We start from the raw sequence: 22,820 nt of genomic DNA on the forward strand, positions 1-22,820 counted from the left end.
AGGTCCATCTACATTGTTGCAAATTAGCCTACCAACTTCTAATAAGTACCGCATTTATTCTATAATCTATAAGCAAACTACAAATGAAATGGTGAGAACATCATTAAAAAAATTTCTTTTTTTTTGTTTGGTCATGCTACGTGGCTTGCGGGATTTAGCTCCCCAACCAGGGACTGCACCGTAGCCATGGCAATGAAAGCATGGAGTCCTAACACTGGACCACCATGGAACTCCCTAAAAGTATTTTTTAAATTATAGTATCAGTTTTGAGCATGTTTATTTACCTTAATCTTCAAATAGGGGAAACGGGAATAAAGTTGATCTTAATTATTATTTAGATGTCCTTTAAAATTTAGCAGTAATAGTGGCAAGTTAAAAATTCAATTTAAAAAATGTTCTAATCCTGTATAGGTATATAACAAAGTAGCTATAGGAGAAATAACATAATGTCTAGGATTTACTTTAAAATATATCAAAAATAAATAAATTTTAAAAATAAAAGGATAGAGAGTCCTAGATGAAACAAGACTGGCAAAATGTTATTTGTTGAAGCTGAATGATGATTACAAGGTTCATTATATTTTTGTTTCTACTTTTATGTAAGTTTGAAAATTTTTGTAAGAGAAAGCTTTGAAAATTCACATCTTCATCAATATTCATTGAAAGTATAGTTGACATGTAAGAAATGTGGACTGCATTTACAACAGTCTTATGGTATATCTCAGATAACAGTGGTAACAGTCAAGAATTTGATAATCAGTCACTATACAGATGGGGCTTCCCTGGTGGCTCAGTGGTAAAGAACCCACCTGCGAATGCAGGAGACATGGGTTTGATCCCTGGGTTGGGAAGATCCCATGGAGAAGGAAATGGCAACCCACTGAGTATTCTCACCTGGGAAATCCCATGGACAGAAGCCTGGTGGGCTACAGTCCCCAGGGTCTGTAAGAAAGTCAGACACAGCTTAGCTTAGCAACTAAACAATACAGTTCAGTTCAGATCAGTTCAGTCGCTCAGTCATGTCCAACTCTTTGCGACCCCACGAATCGCAGCCCGCCAGGCCTCCCTGTCCATCACAAACTCCCGGAGTTCACTCAGACTCAAGTCCATCGAGTCAGTGATGCCATCCAGCCATCTCATCCTCTGGTGTCCCCTTCTCCTCCTGCTCCCAATCCCTCCCAGCATCAGAGTCTTTTCCAATGAGTCAACTCTTCGCATAAGGTGGCCAGAGTACTGGAGTTTCAGCTTTAGCATCATTCCTTCCAAAGAAATCCCTGGGCTGATCTCCGTCAGAATGGACTGGTTGGATCTCCTTGCAGTCCAAGGGACTCTCAAGAGTCTTCTCCAGCACCACAGTTCAAAAGCATCAATTCTTCGGCGCTCAGCCTTCTTCACAGTCCAACTCTCACATCCATACATGATTACTGGAAAAACCATAGCCTTGACTAGACGGACCTTTGTTGGCAAAGTAATGTCTCAGACTAGGCCTGAAATACAACTCAGGGGTAGGGGAAATAGCACTTGAAATGCCCTTTTCTAAATTTCCCTCTCCCTTTGAGAAGCCTTTATTTCCTCACTTTTTTTCTAATTATTTTTTATTGAAGGATAATTGCAATTCCCTTACTTTTTATCCCACCAGATTTGCTTGCAGTTTCTGAAACTCTGGGCAGCTGCTTCTGTAGACTCACAAAATCCTTCTCTGCTGCCTGCCTCAAAGGGGCAGTGGCTTTTTAGGTCTCTTGCTTATTCAAGCCTTGTTAAGGTGACTATAGTTATCTCTTGAGTCAACCAGGCCAATCTTTGTGGAGAGGGAGTTTCATATTTTTACACAAAACTAAAAATAAACTTTTCATGTACTTATAGAATTCTATAAACTAATGTGAAAGCAGATGTCTTTTTTTTCTTAATATCACATGACTTGATATATACCTTAATGTCTGGCGCAATAATGGCATAGGATATATTTGGGAAGTTGCATTTTAGTATTAATATTTTTAAGAGAGCTATTTTATTTTTTTCTGAGGAAGTGAAACAAATATAAAGTAATAAGATATCATTTTAAAGAATAGTGCTTTATTGGATAAGTTTTTATTCACAGAAAAATAAGCTTTAATCTATGATAACTGCCAGATTATACAGTAGAAAGCAATTTTCTTAGTTTTCCATACTGATGGAAAAGTTTCTACTAAATGAAAACAGCCATAAAATTATATTTACAAATATAGTACTCTATCTCACACATTTCACGTGATTATTTACAACACTATTACAATGACATAAGAATCAGTCATTCTGTCAGGTTAGATATAAAGTATAAAGGTAATGCAAAATCTTCTAACAAAAATTACATTAAAGCAATTGTTACATCAAATAAAAATGCAAATCTGTTGCTAAGTATAGACAGAATGACAAAATATACTTACATAGTAATTTTAAATGATATACAATTAATGCTACACAAGAAGAATGTAGTAAATGAAAAAAAATCTATATGCATTTCTGCAAACTTTAGACTTCAAATAAGAATCTTACCCCCGAAACATTAATCCAACATTGTACAATTTGAAGCCATATGTATTTAAGATTGTCCTACTGTATTAAAGTGTCATTTAATATGTAGTGAATGTTATGGTATAGAATAAAGAATAGTTGAAAAAATAAACATTTGAGACCTCCCTGGAGAGGTAGCTTGAAGTTTTTCACCGTCAAACTATGTCCCAGCCTGGGCTATCACTGATTAGTTATATAGCTTTGAACACATCATTTCACCATTGAGCCTCAGATGGTTCATCTTAAAACAAGGGGAATGAATTAGATACTCTCTAAGGTCACTTCTAGCTCTGACATCCTATGATTCTGTTGTGCTGCAAGTGAAATTCACATTGTGCTAAGTTTGTAAGTCAAACTGAAACTGACTATAAAAGTGGGACTAAGCCAATTGTTTCTATTAGAAAAACTCAACTAACTTTGGTAAGAATATTGTTTCAAGTTTTTAAAAAAGGAATTTAAATATTTTTAAGGATTTGACCTACTTGTGTACTGCAATTTGCATCTTAACTACGACAAACAAAAAAGATGAATTAAGAGTCAGTGAAAGAGTTATTATCTAAGTTTTAGCCCTAATTTCCAGAGTCAAGGCAAATCCATGGAAGGTAAAAAAGTGTTAGGAAGGGAATTAACATTTATAACAAGTATTTTACACATACGGTCTCCTCAACTCTTATAATTTTTTAAGACAGGTACTATTTGCATTTCACAGATGAAGAAATGGTTACCTCTTTTCTTCTTTTCTAAGCCAGATGTGGCTAAAAACCATATCTGTCAAATATTCAGTCCCATTTTCTTCTTTCTCTAATAGAAACGATATACAACCTATCCTATTTCTCCAACCCCTCCACCCCTTTTCCCCCATATTCAACCAACTGGGTAATCAGGAAATAAAACAATCATTTCAGTCTAAAGGGTTCAATATGTGGAACTAATGCTGTGGTGGTAGTCTCCATTCAGAGTTCAAAATACCAATTTTATCCACTAAAATGAAAACCAGGAAGAAAACTACCAACATTTAAGTGATAAAACAAGAAAGGATTGTAATACACAAGGCCAAATCACATCACATACATTCACTACCCCCATCCTACTCCATCTTAGCCCCTAACCCAAGGGAAAATAAACAAAAATCTAGCAGGAAAGGTAATACAAAGCCATTACTTAACAAACTGGAATTTACTTTATAAACACTAAACTCATTTCTCAAAAATTAAGACAAGGCTTTTGATTAGCACACGAGATTATTATGAATAAAGACAATTATTTATTACAAAACAACTTGACTCTTCACATGACTAAAATGTAGTAAAACAGGCGGTGCCTTTGAAATCTTAGAGTGAACTTTATACAGAAAAGGAAGTCTACATGGAGATACTGAGAACTATTTTGGGAAGGGGGAGGCAGAGATTTGGATCTGGCTATATTTTTGACCTTGCAAGTGATCATTCTTTGCACAAATAGATGGGAAGGATCCAGTGCTTTTTATAGTGCAAACACAGGCAAACATTGGTAAGTCTTTAAAAATTTGATTAGAAGTTGGAGCGTTGAGTGATTTAAGAACCTGAAGCAACAGCATTTCTAAAGAATTCTTAAAATAAACTTGTTAGCCACATCAGCTTCATGCATTAAATCTCACAAGTGATGGGGAGTAAAAAGGTCTTGCTTAAATCTAAACATACAAATTTTAAAAGAGTTTTAAAGAACTGAGGCTCCCAGAACTGGAAAACCTTATGTTAAAACAATTCAGTCCTTGGACAACAACTAGATTGAACCAACTACCTGACTTGGAGCTGACGTGTCCTGGAAAACACATTTTTAAACCTTTAACACTTTTCTCCCCTTGTAATTTAAGTTGAAATTTAAAGCTTAGATTATACATATAAAATTTAACTTTTAATGAATATATAACTAAATCTAACTGGAAGAAAGTGCAAAAGTAAAGAACTGAGGGTCTACATAGTACAACAAAAGCAGGGTGGTCATTATTTGACTTTAAAGACTCTTACTGCCCTGCAGATGCCGGACTTGCCGGCACCACGGGTGCGGCCGCCCTGCTGCGCCCGTGCCGTTGCGGCAGAGAGGAAGCGGCTATTTCTACACTCAGTGCTCAGAACTGTGGGCACTAAGAATGGTTTGTAGCCAGACACCAGTGGAAAAAATAAAAATTAAAAAAAATTTTTTTTTAATTAAAAAAATAAAGATTCTCATTTAAATTCGCAATGCTTTAAATGAATATCAAAGTAGTAATTAACAGAGGTTAAGAGAACATAACAATACTCTTTCTCTTAGAAAATACAACAAAAATATAACTTCTGACAGTTTTACTCCCAACCTTTTCTCTACAGTAAAATGCCTCACTCACCTCTACAACAGGTTGTTGTGAGGATCTTTGCCTGGGTGTTCTATGAAGCATTTTTAGACTTTTATCTTTTTAACCTATATTGATTCTTACTCAAGCTTTATTTTCTCTTTAATATTCAAAAAACTATTCTTCTTTTCTTGTCAGTATTTTATAATTTCCAAGAAGTTTTTAAGGATCTTGGGAAAACATTCCAGAAGTATCTGCTACTATTACTAGACAAGAAAACAAAAAACTTAGGTGAAGACTTGACATTTTATCCTATATACATCTTAAGCATCCTAACGGTAAAAATTCACATGAAACTTTAAGATACAAGATACGGGAATCTCAACATGGAAAGCTGTTACTATAACTACGAGCAGTGTACAAACATGCTTCTACTTTTACCTACATAAGCTGACAGATGTTTAAAATACTGGGTTAACAAAGATCTTTTAGTAAAGTGACTTAGGCAGGCTTAAACTAGCAAGGATTAAAGATGAATCCTTACTAATTAATTGGAAGATCTGAGACATATTTTATATTTCATTTTACAAAATCAGGAATATTTATTTTTAAACAAGAGAAGACATGGTCTACCTGTCAGAAAACTACCACTCAGAAATATTTTTTATCCACGAAGCAGGAAAAACATATAAACATTTAAATTTCACATTGGCACCAAAAAGGTTAACTGCCCTGCCTTCTTGGATTAGGAAAACTAAAGCTGAGCAATAAGTAGTTTTGCAGGCGTTTGAACATGCCTAAGCCTTTAAATCAGCAAAATACTTTCTAAAAATTTTGATTACAAAAGTAATAATACTTATAAAAAATTCAAACAGAACAAAATGAAAAAAGTAGAAAGTGAAAGGCCCTTATAAAGCCCCTCTGGGACCCATCCCCCCACCCCCTTTCAAGAGAAACCACATTTAACAGTTTGGTGCCTATCTTTCCAATCTTCTGTTCTATATGTATATAAAATAGACACACCTTCACTTGGCTCATTCTACACATAGTGTTTTGCCATTTGATTTTACACTTAATATACCTCTCATGTCTTTTTATGTCAGTACATGTAGGCTAAAAGGTAGTCAATCATTAAATACCCTTTTAACAATGGCAAAATCATTAAAAAAAAATCATCCACCCAAGTACATGTGTATAATTTAAAAGAAAATGGACAAAATCCTAAAACACAAACATCTAAAAATCATTTCCATCTTTCCATCAGTGTGAAACAGTTCATTCCTTTTTCACACAAAACAAATTATGTGATTGGGAAGATTAACTCTAATCTCCATTCATACAGAATGCTCTATTTGTTAAGCCTATCCAAAATGAATGAAAAATTCAACTGATTAATTCACTTACATTTAGAAAACTAAGTCAGTGTACTATAAAACACACATTGTGATCAGTTACAATATGATGCTTCTTAGTCTAGGGTTTCAATTAAATAACAGTGGGAGAAAAACAGAACAGCTAATACAGTTAACATCCTGAAAAATCCAGAAATTCAAATTTTAGACTGCCAACTATAACATTGCAGTTTACACTTTCTTCCTACTTGGCAGCAAATGCTAATGGAATTCAATGCTGATTTCTTCAAGTTGGTTCACATCACACATTCAATCAGGGTAATAAGAACATAAGATGCCTACTGTAGTTAGATTACGACATGAAAATTTTTTGCCTCAAAGTAATGGCTGTGTAGCACATGGGACACTTGTCAACTGCTTCAGCACACTGTTTACAAGTGACCAGATGTCCACAAGGAATAAAGACGACAGCAATATTTCTATCCATACAGATTTTGCAAAGCTTCTCCTCTTGTAGGAGCCTTAGCTGCTCTTCAGTACTAATGTCTGTACAAAGAGAAAAAAACGTGTTAATTTTAGACTTTCTGAGTTGGTTAAATTCACTGAAACAGTGTGAACCCCTACTATGTGCCGGACGCTGATCAAGTGTCAGGAGATGGGATAACTCACACATGGCATCTACTCTTAAGCAGTTCACAGCCTAGTGGGAGAGAAGGACGTGAGCTGAGGCTACAGAAGCAAGCACAAAGTACAAAGTGATAAGTTGTGTAATAAAGTTACAAAGTGCTCTGGGACAAGGTAACAGAACAAGTTCTTTTGTTCAGGTTAGGTGGGGAAAGTTCCACCGGTTGGTGGCTGTTGGGTGGGGAAGTGGGGAGGTGGAAGAGTGACATTTAAAAACAGAAATCTGCTAAGCAGAGAAGCAAGGGTTAGGCAAAAGTAGCAGCATATCGAAAGGGCACGGCTTATTCCAGAAATTAAGAGATGGAAGTGGAGGGCCACTTATGAAATGGGACAAGTAGGATTTAGTGATTGGATGTGAAGGATGAGGAAGAAAGAGGAAATAAAGTTGATTTCAAGATTTCTAGCATGGCTGACAAGGGGATGGTAGTGCCAATAGGAAATAAAAATGGAGGTACAGGTTTGGGATTTTTAAGATATTTCTGAGGTGTTTGCAGGGCATCCATATAAAAATGTCCAGTAGGCGATCGGAGCGTTAGGTCTTAAAGGTCAGAAGAAATCAGGGCTAAAGATAGAAACCTGGGCGTCATCAATATACAGGTGGCACTGAAGTTCTTGTTTAATTCAGCCTTTGTCAAGCTTAGTTTTGAGAAATGTTAACAAATGCGGCACAAAAATATGTTTAACAATCATATATAACTATGACAACAACATCAGCGATCAGATCAGATCAGATCAGTCGCTCAGTCGTGTCCAACACTTTGCGACCCCATGAATCGCAGCACGCCAGGCCTCTCTGTCCATCACTAACACCCGGAGTTCACTGAGACTCATGTCTATCGAGTCAGTGATGCCATTCAGCCATGTCATCCTCTGTCGTTCCCTTCTCCTCCTGCCCCCAATCCCTCCCAGCATCAGAGTCTTTTCCAATGAGTCAACTCTTCGCATGAGGTGGCCAAAGTACTGGAGTTTCAGCTTTAGCATCATTCCTTCCAAAGAAATCCCAGGGCTGATCTCCTTCAGAATGGACTGGTTGGATCTCCTTGCAGTCCAAGGGACTCTCAAGAGTCTTCTCCAACACCACAGTTCAAAAGCATCAATTCTTCAGCACTCAGCCTTCTTCACAGTCCAACTCTCACATCCATACATGACTACTGGAAAAACCATAGCCTTGACTAGACGAACCATTGTTGGCAAAGTAATGTCTCTGCTTTTGAATATGCTATCTAGGTTGGTCATAACTTTCCTTCCAAGGAGTAAGCATCTTTTAATTTCATGGCTGCAATCACCATCTGTAGTGATTTTGGAGCCCAGAAAAATAAAGTCTGACACTATTTCCACTGTTTCCCATCTATTTCCCATGAAGTGATGGGACCAGATGCCATGATCTTCGTTTTCTGAATGCTGAGCTTTAAGCCAACTTTTTCACATTCATGTTCATCATGAGGCTCTTTAGGTTTTTCTTCACTTTCGGCCATAAGGGTGGTGTCATCTGCATATCTGAGGTTATTGATATTTCTCCCGGCAATCTTGATTCCAGCTTGTGTTTCTTCCAGTCCAGTGTTTCTCATGATGTACTCTGCATCTAAGTTAAATAAGCAGGGTGACGATATACAGCCTTGACGTACTCCTTTTCCTATTTGGAACCAGTCTGTTGTTCCATGTCCAGTTCTAACTGTTGCTTCCTGACCTGCATACAAATTTCTCAAGAGGCAGATCAGGTGGTCTGGTATTTCCATCTCTTTCAGAATTTTCTACAGTTTATTGTGATCCACCCAGTCAAAGGCTTTGGCATAGTCAATAAAGCAAAAATAGATGCTTTTCTGGAACTCTCTTGCTGTTTCCATGATCCAGCGGATGTTGGCAATTTGATCTCTGGTTCCTCTGCCTTTTCTAAAACCAGCTTGAACATCTGGAAGTTCATGGTTCACATATTGCTGAAGCCTGGCTTGGAGAATTTTGAGCATTACTTTACTAGCGTGTGAGATGAGTGCAATTGTGCAGTAGTTTGAGCATTCTTTGGCATTGCCTTTATTTGGGACTGGAATGAAAACTGACCTTTTCCAGTCCTGTGGCCACTGCTGAGTTTTCCAAATTTGCTGGCATATTGAGTGCAGCACTTTCACAGCATCATCTTTCAGGATTTGGAATAGCTCAACTGGAATTCTGTCACCTCCACTAGCTTTGTTCTCTAAGGCCCACTTGACTTCACATTCCAGGATGTCTGGCTCTAGGTCAGTGATCACACCATCGTGATTATCTGGGTCAGCAATAGCAGCAGTTAAAAGTAATATAGCACTTCTACTTTGTGCTAGGCACGATTCCAAATGCATTACATATTTTAACAATCTTTGTGATCACTGTATAGCAGTGGTTTCCAAATTTAGCTTCACATGAGAATCACTAGGGGTATTTAAAAAAAAAAAACAACCAATAGATTCCTTGGCCCCATTCACTCAATCTAATATTTCTGGGGTTGAGCACACTAGCATTTCTGAACCATGACTATCAAGTTGAGGGCAGTAATAATAAAGCATATATGCCCTCTTAGAAATTCAAAATGCATTCCCTATTTAACTACAGAGCTCCTTTTTCACGACATCTCTTAACATTCTGGGGAACACTATTTTGAAAACAAGTTTGGCAAACAGTGGTTTAATTTTATTCAACAAATGCTTATGGAACACTTAGCTAGGTTCTAGGCATTAGAGATAGATTAACAAATATATAGATCCTGGGCTCCTAATCATTCATAGACAAGTCAGGAACACAAGCAGGCAGGAAATTATAATACAGTGTAATGATTAAAGTAATGACAATGTGTTATGAAGAACATAGGAAGGCTGTGTATCCATGTACACACAGAGGGAAGGCCTTCCAGAAAATATTATACCTAAATTGGGTCCTAAAGGATAAGTAGGAGTAAACTAGAAGAGGGAGAAGGCCTTAGACCTTGGGGGACAAGAGCAGTGGGAGAAGAGGGCTCTGGGCAGAGGAAATGATATAGGCAGGCTCCAAGGTGAGAAACAGAATGAGGCCTCCAAGTGCACAGGTAAGGTTTGGGAAGAGAATGTGAAGGGGAAATAGCATGAGATTATAGCATGAGGCTATAGAAGGTTAGCAGGAGCCTGATCATGAAGGATTTGGTAACCCATGTGAAGGAGTTTCGACTTGACACCAAGGGCCCCAGAGCCAGTGAAAGGTTTTAACCTGGAAAAAGATACCAGAATTGCTTCAGTAAGGTTTTCTTGGCTAGTCATGGAGAAAAGGATTATTTGATCCTTTTTTTTCTTAAAAGGCAACCTCCTGGGCATAATTCAAAACTCAAATATGGAACATAGAGATAAGAAAGATAAACTGTCTGTCCTCAAGAAGCCTAACAGATAGGAAGGGACAGAAAAAGTTCCAAAACAACGTTACAAATGCTTTAACAGAGACAGTAGAGAAGAGAAAGCTGCAAAGTGTGCTATGGGTCTTTGGGGAAACTTCAAAGAGTGACCTTTGAGCTGAGCCTTGAAGGACAAGTTCACGAAGTGGGTTTAGGGAATTGGGGGTGCAGTGGGGAATGAGATGAGGTATACAAACAGGAAAAAGGCATTCGGGGCATAGCAAACAACAAAAGTAAAGGGATGGCATTATAAACTGATTTATATTATATGGATGCATCTGACCAAAAAAGAATAGTGTATATTCCTGCCATCACCAAGACTGTGGCAGCCAGCGAAAGCCACCTGCCAGAGGAATATGGAAAACCAGAGTGACTTGGTTAAGAGAAAACACTGAGATTACAAGCTTTCTGCTGTGGGCCACAAGCAGAAGGACTCGGAGATCATGCAGCAGAAGCTGAAAAAGGCAAATGAAAAGAAGGAACCCAAGTAACTTTGTGGCTTTTTGTCCAATCTTCTCGTGCTTTGCCTGTGTGCCTGGAGCCTGTCCCGCTACACTTCCTCCTGTCATGCTCACAGCTCCCAGTACCCAGGCATTCCTTTTGCCTGGGGTCCACAGCAGGTCTCTTTTGGGGTTCCCTCCTCTCAGGTAGTCTCTCTTCCCCAGGCCAGTCCTGGGGGTGAGGGGACTACCCCTTCAAAGTGTTTTTTTAGAAGTACCTTTGTAATCCCCCAAAAAATCATAAAGAGGAAAACAATTAATTTACATGTTACTTTTGCATGTGATGCTACAATGAATAAAAAAGGAAACTGGATCAGATACCTACAGTAGTCAAATTTACAGAGACAGAAAGCAGAATGGTGGCTGCCAGGGGAACGGGAAAATGGAAGCTGTTTAATAGATAAAGAGTTTCAGTTTTGTAGATGAAAAGAGCTCTGGAGATTGACTGCACAACAATGTGAATGTACTTAAAACTACTGAACTATACACTTAAAAATGGCTCAGAGGGTAAATTTTATGTGTATTTACTTTTTTTTTGGCCACACCATGTGACTTGTGGAATCTTACCTCCGGGACCAGGGACTGAATCTGGGTCCTTGGTACTAAAAGTGTCAAGTCCTAACCATAGGACCACCGGAGAATTCCCAATTAAAAAAAAAAAATAAACACTGGACCAGAAGTCAGGAAACCGGAATTTCACTCCCAAATATCTGCGTGATCTTGAGTAACAGTTCATCAGCACCTCAGTTTTCTCTGAAGTAATGAAAATTATTATAGGATCTTTAAGGTTCTTTTGGTTCTGACTGTTTACAGTTCCATATTACAGTGCATATACTTACTTGAGATGGTGATGCTCTGGGCATTTTTTTCCAGACTGAGTTTTTTACTTCACTCTAGCCTAAAGAGTAACCACTGGGTTCTACATCCTTTCCTGAGCCACCTTTCCCCTTCTACTTGCCACAATGCCCTCTTCTAGGTTGGGAGGTACCTGGCACATAGCAATAAAGGCAATAGCTAGATAATTTTTCATGGTATTTGCTAATATTTTTACCACATTATTATAAACCACTTCTAGAATAAACTGATGTTATTCATGTTCCAATCAGAGCAGATCTATGTGGAAAGACAGACTGATAAGAAATGTGCACGGGTTATTTGATTTTTACATTACTTTCTATCATATATATATAAGGATTAAAATAAGTATCTTACCACACACATGAAGTAAAGGGCTTTATATCATACAATGTCATTTTTAAAAAGAAAGGGAAAAAGATACTAATTTGGTACTATCTTTAGAAGACTGGGGTATTCTCTGTTACAGAGACAATGGTATAAAAGCTAGTATTGAATCTAGGATTTCTTAGTGAGTAACAATAACATTATATTTTCTCTAATAAATTTTATTTGCTTTTACTTCAATTAGGCCCACCCTCTATTTTGTACAGAATTAAAAGATTCTTAGAGCTGGTGTTTCCTCATCAGCTTTGGGAGGAGAAATAGACAGCAGCCCCCTCATGAAAAGCTTGCCTGTATCAATTACCTGCCTCTCAATTTTGTGAGACTAAGGAGACATCAACTGATGAATTCTAACGTGTGCCCTTGAGAACTGGCATTAACTTAGGCCCTTTTTCCCACACGACCCCGGCTTGTAATCTCGGTAATGATGAGAACCTCCCACAAACTCCTGTTGAATAGAGACATCCCCCAATGCACTCTGTCCTTTGTTCTCTTCCTACTGCAACCCACTAAATCTTTCTGCTGTAAACACCTTCAGGTATAAAAACTAACACCTTACTGTCAAACTTAATTAAGTTTGAGTTGTGGTGAAGATGCAGGGAAAAATGACATAGTCACTTGTATCACAAAGCAAATGATTTGTTTCACCATCACCAAGACAAGAGGAGCTATTATAGGTTTTAAATAAATGTATCTTTAAGGAAAAAAGTAGTCTGCTTTCTGCTGAATCTTCTACACCAACTAGAGTAATATAAAACTCATCAATGTTATACTGCTTTAAGACTTATTTGATTATCTGAATAATGTTTCAAAAGCATCTGAAATAACTTAAAGATCAAAAGGGTCTTGAATGTAAAAAACAAAATAAGTTAACTTTTAAGTTCATTAGTACTCAGAGAATTCTCATCTTTTGGTAGAGGTGGTCAAAAGCTTAGAGAATGATTATATACTTCTCTTCTACATTATTCAATACACTTTGTATATGAATCACAGTATTAAAATGCATTTAATTCAAGCTCTATTTAGCAATATGACCCTTTTACATATTTATATCATGTAGAAAGTTGCAAAATACTCTAAATCCAAGCAGTTTCAACTAAAAAACTTAGAGTCTACACACAATGATAAAAGTTAGCCTTTGTTGTTCTTTACCTAAAATAGAGTATAAACTTACAGTTTTTAAAATTAATAGATCAGTAGATCTTACTTGGATCCTGATCAGAACACATCAACTGTAAAAACATTTTAAGATGATGAGGAAAATTAAAATCAACTGAATTTCAGATGATATGATAGAATTACTGTTAATTCTGTTAACTGTGACAATAGTATATTATGGGCTAAATGTCTTTCTCTCCAAAACTCATGTTGAAGCCCTCACACCCTATGTGATGGTGCTTAGAGGTGGGGCCTTCAAAAGGTGATTTGGTTTACATGGGGTCATGATGATGGGACTCCATGATGGAATCAATGTTCTTATAAGTGGACTAGAAAGCAGAATGCTATCTCTCTTGGCCAAGAGAGGACATAGAGAAGGCAGCCATCTCCCAGCCTGGAAGAGAGACTTCACCAGGAACCAAATCTGCCTGAACCTTGGACTTCCCAGCCTCCGGAAGTATGAAAAACAAATGTCTGCTGTCTAAGCCACCCAGTCTACGGTACTATTATAACAGTCTGAATAGATTAACACACAGTATTAAGGTCATGTTAAAAAAAAAAGTCCCTACATAGTTATTGAAGTATTTATAGGCAAGTGGTATACAGGATGTCTGGGATTTACTCTGAAAAACTACAGCAAAAATCAAAGTTGGGGGAAGAAAGGGAGATTGAAAAAGTGTTGACAATTATTGAAGCTGGCTGATGGATATCTGAGGGTTCATTGTACTGTTCTCTCCACTTTTGAGTATGTTTGACATCTTTCATAATAAAAAGTTTAAAAAAACATTTATCCTAAGGGAAATACGAGAGGAGGAAAATGCATGGGCCACATAGTCATACAAGATACTATCCATAATGAAATACTAGGTGTATCTTGCTTTTAAAACACAGGCATGCATACCTTTCTGTAATGAAGTCTGACTTGATTCATCTTGTGTATTATCTTTCTGAGCATTCACTAGATCTGCAACCAGAACCTCAAGTGATTTATAGTTGCTCCCAGATGTCTGAATTTTCCCCTCCATTGTTTTCTTAATGTCCTTGAAACTGAATCCCATTCGTATAGCTTCTTGTACCATAGGATTTTGGAATATTGTATCATCTGAAATGAAAATTGGTGAGGAAAAAAATCACAGACTTTAATTATTTTCATTAACACAACCCAATAGCAGAGTATCATTAAAAAGAAAAATTTAAGCAACAAGCAAAAAATCAAAACCAAACCAGCAAACCAAAGCTGCTTTGGGAAGAGGATTTAGAAATATTTAGGCACTGAAGAATCACTTCCAGAATCTTAAAATAGTTGAAAGTACAATGAGTATGTATTTGTACTATTAGGAATTGAGATTAGGTGCTTTAAAGACTATAACAAATAGTACAAGATAAGGTAAAACAGGTACAAAAAGGGTTAAGTGCTTCAAAAATTCTGAAACTGTGGACATCTTTACCAAATCACCACAATTATTTTGAAAAAGTCATGGGAAATAGAAGTTCCAGTCTGTGACCTTCAATGTATCAGTTTCCTATCTCTCAGACTTAGTTTCTGCAGTTGAGTGGGGTGGACTAGATAAGGCAAGAAACCTAATAGAAACTCACTTTAATGACACTTGAGGTAGGACTACAGATTGTGGTAGTGGTAGTGGTGGTGGTGTTTAGTCGCTAAGTCGTGTCTACTTTTTGTGACTCCATGGGCTGCAGCCTGCCAGGCTCTTCTGTCTATGGAATTTCTCAGGCAAGAATACTGGAGTGGGTTGCCAGGCCCTTCTCCAGGGGACCTTCCTGACCCAGGGATCCAACCTGCGAGATCTCCTGCATTGGCAGGTGGATTCTTTACCAATTGAGCCACCTGGGAAGAGCTTACTAGAGCTCTCAGCCTTCCAATTTCTAGGTGTAAATCAAAGGAACTACTTCTAGTTCCAGGAGGAGACAGTCTCTCTGCTTTGACTTCATGCCTTTGTTCACTCTCCTCTGGGCAAAGCTCTTATTCTTTTGTTAGCCTGACGAATACTAATCTTACCAGATTGTGTACTGATGTGCTAAAAGAGACTTCTATCCTCGACTCATCACTTACACTCTTGGGTATTTTTTTTCCCCTTTTTTCTTTTCCAAGCTGTGCAGCTTGAGGGATCTTAGTTTCCTGACCAGGGATTGAACATGCCCCCCCTCCCTCCCCCATCCCCCCACAGTGAAAGTTCCAAGTCCTAACCACTAGGCCTCCAGGAATTCCCCACTCTTCAGTATTAAAGATGAGTACATATACCTGCCAAAGACATATACAAGAATATTCATAGCAGTGTTATTTATAACAGCCCCAAACTGGAAACAACTCAAGTGTCCATTATCAGGTGAATGGATAAGTAAATTGTGGTATATTCAAATGCTAAATAGCAAGGAAGAAGAATGAACTACTTCCACAGACAACATGGATCAATCACATAGACATGATAAGCAAAACATCAACATAATCATGAACCAGAGACAATCGAGTACATATTGTATGATTACATTTTTAAGACGTTCAAATCTAATCTATGGTAACAGAAGTTAGGATATAACTTGGGGGTAAATATTGATTGTGAAAGGGCCTGAAGGAGCTTTCCAGGGTGGTAGAGATGTTCTGTATCCTGATCTGGGTGATGGTTAGATGAACCTCTCCCTCATACCATATACAAAAATTAATTCAAAATGGATCACAGACCTGAATGTAAGAGCTAAAAGCATAAAACTCTTAAGGACACTAAAAAGAAAGTGAAAAGACAACCCATGGGATGGGAGAAAATATTTGCAAATCATATACTTGACATGGGACTCATATGTATAAAGAACTAAAATATATAAAGAACTATTACAAGTCCATAATAAAAAATCAAGTAATCAACTAAAAAAAGGCAAAGGAGATGAACATTTTTCCAAAGAAGATATACAAAAGGCCCAAAAGCATATGAAAAAAAATGCCCAACACCTTTAGATATCAGGGAAATGCAAATCGACTAAAAACACTAATCCTAAACCAGAGCAAGAGTCTCAGTCAAAAGCATATATATGTATATATATAGTATTCTCTTGTCTTCTAATCTTTAAGATACTAAATAGATGATGCTTTAAGTATAGGGAGGGCTTCCCTGGTGGCTCAGCGGTAAAGAACATGCCTGCCAATGCAGGAGATGTGGATTTGATCCCTGGGTCAGGAAGATCCCCTGAAGGAAATGGCAACCCACTCCAGTATTCTTGCCTGGAGAATCCCATGGACAGAGGAGCCTGGTGGGTTACAGTCCATGGGATCGCAAAACAGTCAGACACAACTTAGTGATTAACAACAACAACATGAGTATAGGGAATGGGGAATCACCAGACATATTTTAAACTAAACTTTATTATATTTAAAACATGATGACTAGGTTGAGAATGAGATCTGTAGTGTGATGTAGGATTCTGAAGACCACTAATGCTTTGTAATGTAACTGTGGGCTGGTCACTTAACCTCTCTGAAAAGTTGGATAATAATATCATTCTTGTTTAACATCTTTCTTTGTACACTTTTAATTTGTAAAGATGTCTATGATGAGTAAATAATCTTTGTGATTAAAAAAAAATCTCTACCTTTCTAAAGGCAATAGGATATAAACAAACCAAACCACACCCCTTTATGAAGTAGCTGGGGAAGGCAAAAAGAGGCATCCAATAAGGAAACAGGTAGGTTAGGGCTGATCATGGTAATAGCACATCAATAGGACATTGGATTCATGATCTTGGCTAACTAAAGAAACTCTGTTGACAAAAATTCACTTAACTCTTTTTTGGGGGATTTTAACAGAAATGAAAATGTACAGCTTACAGCTGTTCCTCTCGAACTTGGAAAATCTGTTCAACCTCTGAATGAATGTTCCCAATACATAAATATCCAACTTAAATGTATAGGCACTTCATTAATTCTTAAGTTTATAGCAATCTTATCTCAAAGAAAAATACCTTGAAAGAATCGGCTTACCTTTCTACCTTATAAATAACAACTGTAATATTGGCAATGAAATTAAAATATTTTAAAAAGTATATTTACCAATTATTTCAGTTAACAATGGTGCTCTTTCAACAGTTCTCCCCTAAAATGCAAATAAGAATTGTAAGTTAGAATTCTTTTTGGTAGAAGGCAATTACCTCAATTTGAAAAATTATGTTTATCGTGAATTTATAAATTAGCTCTATTCCAATTCAATATATGAATATTCACAAGAGGCATAGCCTGATGAAGCTCGAAGTTAAAAGATTCCAATCCACTCACTTTACAGACAAGAAGCTGAGGCTCAGGGAGATTAAACAGTTCATGGCAGGGCCATAATGGCAACTCTTGTGTCTCATTCTAGTCCAGGGCTCTTTCCACAAAGTACTGATGCCTTAGCCACCCCAGGCCACACTATCAATTTAGGTATGTTTTTGAGATTTTAAATACTGTCTGTGAAAAGTTAAAACTATCAGTACAAAACACATTATACAAGTCTAATTTCAGAAGGCTGAGGGATTTAAGTGTTTTAGTTCTTCAAGTCCATTTTTGCTTACAGTGATCCTTAAATTGGTTCATCCTGATCTCCTTTTCACAAATTTGCTTCAGCTTAAGAAAAACAAGCACTCTTCAAGATCTCCCATTTAGGCTCATCATACATTATTAATTTAAAATACTATACTGTGAATTTTACACCAAGAAAGGTGTAATACATAATATTTGAAATACATAATATTTGAAAATGTGTATTCTACAATATGTGACTTACCAGAGACTCCTCAATTGAATGGGTTAAATGAATATTGTTTACATATTCTTCTCCCTTCTCTTCTAACAGATATTTACAGCTAAACAAACAAAAGAAGGTTAAACTTTAGTAGCTCATCAATTAGTAAAGTATAAGTAAAGATAGAATCATCTTAATTCTATTAACTTGCTTTTTGATATTTCTAGAGAGCCACCAAATAAAATGTTACTCAATTGACTATCCAACTATCATTTTAATGTTAAAAAATGTTCCCTTTGTTATCTTAATATGCTAATATTAGTAGAGCAAAAATATCAACTTGAGAACGTTGCTTTTAAACAAGTTATTAAACTAGCACCTTGACATTTAAAAACAAGTCTTAAATAGTTAATCTTAACGAGTTTTATTTAGAGATTAACCAATTGCACATTTTAAAGGAATCTTTTAGGCTTTCAGCCTTTCCTTTTAAGAGTGTTTCTGTGATTCATGGGGTTGCAAAGAGTCGGACACGACTGAGTGACTGATCTGATCTGATCTGAAGGTTAAGACTTCCAAATCATTCTAAAGTTTTAAGTTGTACTATTTTGTAGGCCAAAAATTCACATCACTGTACACTACACATCTGTGTGCCTTAAAGAGGCAAGATGGTAGAAAGACACTTAGAATATGTCATCATTCTAAGATGCCACTGATGGTAAGCAGCATGATTATACTATGTATAGTATGTATACATGTATACTACTATACTATGTATCACCATTGCCAATTAAATTATGACCCACCACCAGATGTGTCCTGATTTCAGAGCTGAAAATGTGAACAACTGTATGTCTTAGAATCAGTGAGATTCAGTAATATTTGCTAGAGGGTGTGATGGGTTCTCAAGGAATCTCCTTGATAACATGGGCTCTCATGCCCATCATTAAAGAGCCTACTTCCAACAACAACAAAAGCATACATTCCTTATTTGGTGTTTAGAAATAGCATCATCTGAATGTCACAGGTATGATATATAAATGATGAATGTTTTGGTCACCGGAAAAGGCTTAAGTGTTTTGGGTTTTTTTTTTAATGTATATAAAGTAGGTGACCCCATTTTTATAAACATGGTGTGAATTTCAAGCCATTGGTGAAGGTAAAAATAGTTGAGGTGAAAAGTTGTTTAAGTCTTCCCGCTGCATATGTACTGGCCAACCTGCCTGTCACTGAATGAATATTTAAATATCTTACCCTGGAAACCACTTAGCATGTTGTTCCCAAGGGTCTTCACTGGGTTTCCAATCATTTAGCCCTCCTCCACAGTGAAAACACTGTACTTTATCACCTTCACCTAAGAAACACACAAGTAAAAACACATGTATTTGTGCAATTACAACCTTACCCAAAAATAGCCTTTTAAATACTATAAAATTAAGCATTTATAAACTACATGAAAAGCTCACACCTTAAAATAAGATATCTGAATTCACATCTAAGTAATAGATAAGATCATTTGAGGAGGAAACACACACTAAATTTACTGATTCAATTTGAGGTATTTTACAGGAGGCTTCCCTTGTAGCTCAGTCGGTAAAGTATCTGCCTGCAGTGCAGGAGACCAGGGTTCGATCCCTGGGTTGGGAAGATCCCCTGGAGAAGGAAATGGCAGCCCACTCCAGTATCCTTGCCCGGAAAATCTCATGGACAGAGGAGCCTGGTGGACTGTAGTCCATGGGGTTGCAAAGAGTGGGGCATGACCGAGCAACTAACACTTACTTACAGGAGACAAAAATAAAATTTCCCAATTTTTATGTGAAAACTTTGTAATTACTTTATTAAGAACATGTCATTTGGGGTCATCAATACTACACTTACTTTTTCAAACTATAGAACAATAAAGTTGAGCATAATGAAATTACAGGATAAATTTCTCTAAGGTTATAGCTATATGACAATAAACTTTCAAGACTGTCTTATGATACTGAATAAATAAAATATAGAAATAATTGATATTTTGGTTTGGGGCATTATTCAATTTTAAAGTAAATGGGTTAGATATATAATGGTATATTTTTTCTGAATATTCCTGGAAGCCATCATACTGATGGCCTTTCCTTCTCTACTTATATGTCTGTGCTCACTCAGTCATGTCTGACTCTGTGACCCCATGAACTGTAGCCCACCAGGCTCTTCCGTCCTGGGATTTTCCAGGCATGAATACTGGGGTGGGTTGCCATTTCCTTCTCCGACTGACATGTTTACAGTAGTCCATTTGAAAGTGCTCATTTTAAGCAATAAGATATCTTTCAAATATATAGGGCAGCTTTCAAGTATATAGTCTATGTACAAAAGGCAGGTATCAATTTTAACATCAGCCAAGGTAAATTCTCTCATGTTAACTCTTCTTACAGGGTTGTTGTGAGGCACAGAGAAAATGCATGTAATACATCTACTGAGCACATATAGGTGTGCAATAAATTATAGTCAGTATTACTATCAGACCTATGCTTCTAGCAGGGATATCTATCATCTTTTGCATGTCATTCTTTCCCAAAAGACAGTTACACAAAGATACATATTACTCATAATATGGCAGTCTTTTCCACATAAATTCCTGTGGTATATTACAGATTTAACAAAAGGGTTCACAGAATACTACTAACATAAATAACCATGCCAGCTTACACCTAAATATGACCAGTATGGGGGGCAAATGGCATCTATTTACTTTTTAGGAGCCCTGAGACAGTTGGAAAGTTATTTATTAGACTAGTTTTATAATAAAGTTTACCTAAAGCATAAAATCCAGCTCTTGCAAGCTGCTCCTTGTTAACGGAGTACATCCACGTCCCAAATGTAATGATCCGTGCTTCGTAATCTGCCATGGCTGGATTTATTGGAGCATTTGTTGAATTTGGGAAATTCCTATCAGAACTCACGACAGAGGATTCACTTTGCATATTAATATTCCGGCCCAAAACAAAGAAGCAATTAGGAAAGTGTCGCCTGTGTTCTGACCACGCACGATCACAAGGTTCCCAATTTTTCAACTTCCCACCACAACAAAAGCACTGTACTTGATCATCAATACCTGTGTAGTAGAGTCCAGCACGAGCTAACTCTCTTGGGGTTAAGTGGGCATAGTCTGGCCAGTTGTGAAATGACTTTAATCTAGCTTCTTCACTACACATGACAGGGTTCCTTGGGTATACGGTGTCTGATAAATCTACAACCTGTCCAGTTCTCAAAAGATAGTGTGCATGAGTCTCAGATGGCCTTTCTAAAACAAAATGATTTCTGTTTCCCAGGTAGTTTTCAGCTTTGTACTGACCATTTTGGACACCAGAATATGTAGGCTGTGCAGCATTGTTTTCAAAATAAAAGCCATTGATAAATCTGCAATTTGGGGATACTCTCCTGTGTCTTCCAATTGCTGAGTCTCCATATTGCCATCTATCTACTGCTGCATGACAACTAAAGCACCGCACAGTGTCTCCTTCCCCAGTATACAGAAAACCAGCTCGTGCTAGCGTTGATGCTGAAACAGGACTACTACTTGGAAAATTAGCAAAAGTTTTTAATCTATTAAACTCTTCTACAAATTCTTCATCCTTATCGATGTCTGCAGGTACACAAGTTTTAGATCCTTCAAAACTGTTAAAAGTCATCTTCTCTTGAAAATAGGACTTGTCCACCTTTTCTAAAAAGAGAACATTACATTAGGAAATCTAAAATGTGAAACACAGGCAATATATTTTTGATATTAGGAGCTAACAAATTATCCACTAATGACTTAAAAGTTATCACACAATCTCTAAGAAACATTCTAAATACTAGAATTCTATGAATATATTATCACATGATTCAGGTCATAAGGTAAAAACCAGCATTTCTGTTTTCTCTTTTAAAGGAAAGTAATATTTAAACAAGTAGATCAGAACTATTCATTCTATAGTGCTTATTTTATATAAACATGAAACTATGTGATGCAGAATGTTATAATTACTAACCATGTAAAATCATTAATTAGGAAAAACATGAAAGAATAACATATGCAGATTCTTAAGTCTATGCATAATTGTTATAATGGATCACTGTATATTCAAGGCATCAAAATTCAGTTTTTACAATTAAAAAAATGCTCAGAATGTTAATGAACTAATTTTTAATAATTCTCTACTGCTTTGCAAAAGATAAGTTTTACTCACAACGTTGGTTCCAATGTGTTCTTTAAGAGCATCAAGTGTTTATGATTTTCAGGTAAAACACAGTCCACTTGTTGGAACTGGATCATTTCAAATGTATGTAACAGTGCCCTCTAGAGGGTGGTTCACGAAAAATACTAAGCACATGTAGACCTTAATTACAGTTACTTTTGCTATCAATTGCCCACAGACAAGGAACAATCTGTTCAAATGGAAAAGAAATACAATTGCAGCCTCATTAGAGATGCCAAATTACAGCTCTGTAATATTTAACCAAGATAAATGCTAAAAGGAACTGGTTGGGTTATGAGAAGAGTGGCCAAGATAATTTATCCTCTAAACCTGAACTCTTTTAAAAGTGAAAGATGATGTTACTAGTAATTACATTGAGACAAGAGGTACAAATTAAGAGTTGCCCCAGGCAAACCTGGTTCTTCAGAATCTCACTTTATTCATGATACAGTGCTCTGCATATGCCTGTCAAAGGCAAAATAAAGGAATGGTCACAATGACTGTCTTCTTGGGAGGAACTAACAGCTCTTTTGGCATTATGTTGGCACAGTATGTTTTGAACTTCATCTCTCTTGGAGTTAATGTTCAACACAAGGCTTCTGTCTTGCAGGCTGGCAGTGGACTGCAGTCCTCCTGGACTTAACTTATACTGGTACTAATTCATATAGGGCTTCCCTGGTAGCTCAGATGGTAAAGAATCTGT

At 36.9% G+C, this 22,820-nt stretch overlaps 1 protein-coding gene, 1 non-coding gene and 1 pseudogene across 4 annotated transcripts in view; 2 read left to right on the forward strand and 1 right to left on the reverse strand.

Annotated features, from left to right (window-relative positions):
• Positions 1 to 2,053: 2,053 nt before the first annotated feature.
• Positions 2,054 to 22,820, reverse strand: part of XIAP (X-linked inhibitor of apoptosis) — a 39,814-nt gene continuing 19,047 nt past the window's right edge. For all 3 annotated transcript variants that reach the window (XM_027534983.1, XM_027534984.1, XM_027534985.1), the window contains 6 exons: positions 20,692 to 21,600; positions 19,152 to 19,251; positions 17,943 to 18,021; positions 17,234 to 17,276; positions 14,078 to 14,278; positions 2,054 to 6,756 (listed from right to left, as the gene is read on the reverse strand). In XM_027534983.1, coding sequence (XP_027390784.1) covers positions 6,563 to 6,756; positions 14,078 to 14,278; positions 17,234 to 17,276; positions 17,943 to 18,021; positions 19,152 to 19,251; positions 20,692 to 21,568 — 1,494 coding nt within the window. In that variant the 5' untranslated portion in view covers positions 21,569 to 21,600 and the 3' untranslated portion in view covers positions 2,054 to 6,562. The remainder of the gene's footprint in view (positions 6,757 to 14,077; positions 14,279 to 17,233; positions 17,277 to 17,942; positions 18,022 to 19,151; positions 19,252 to 20,691; positions 21,601 to 22,820) is intronic.
• LOC113888283 lies at positions 4,566 to 4,699 on the forward strand. The gene has a single exon (XR_003509919.1). It is a non-coding gene; the product is annotated as a small nucleolar RNA SNORA43 (small nucleolar RNA).
• Positions 10,323 to 10,770, forward strand: LOC113887761 (annotated as a pseudogene).

Source organism: Bos indicus x Bos taurus, chromosome X, assembly GCF_003369695.1.
Source record: "Bos indicus x Bos taurus breed Angus x Brahman F1 hybrid chromosome X, Bos_hybrid_MaternalHap_v2.0, whole genome shotgun sequence".
In the NCBI taxonomy this organism is placed as follows: Eukaryota; Metazoa; Chordata; class Mammalia; order Artiodactyla; family Bovidae; genus Bos; species Bos indicus x Bos taurus.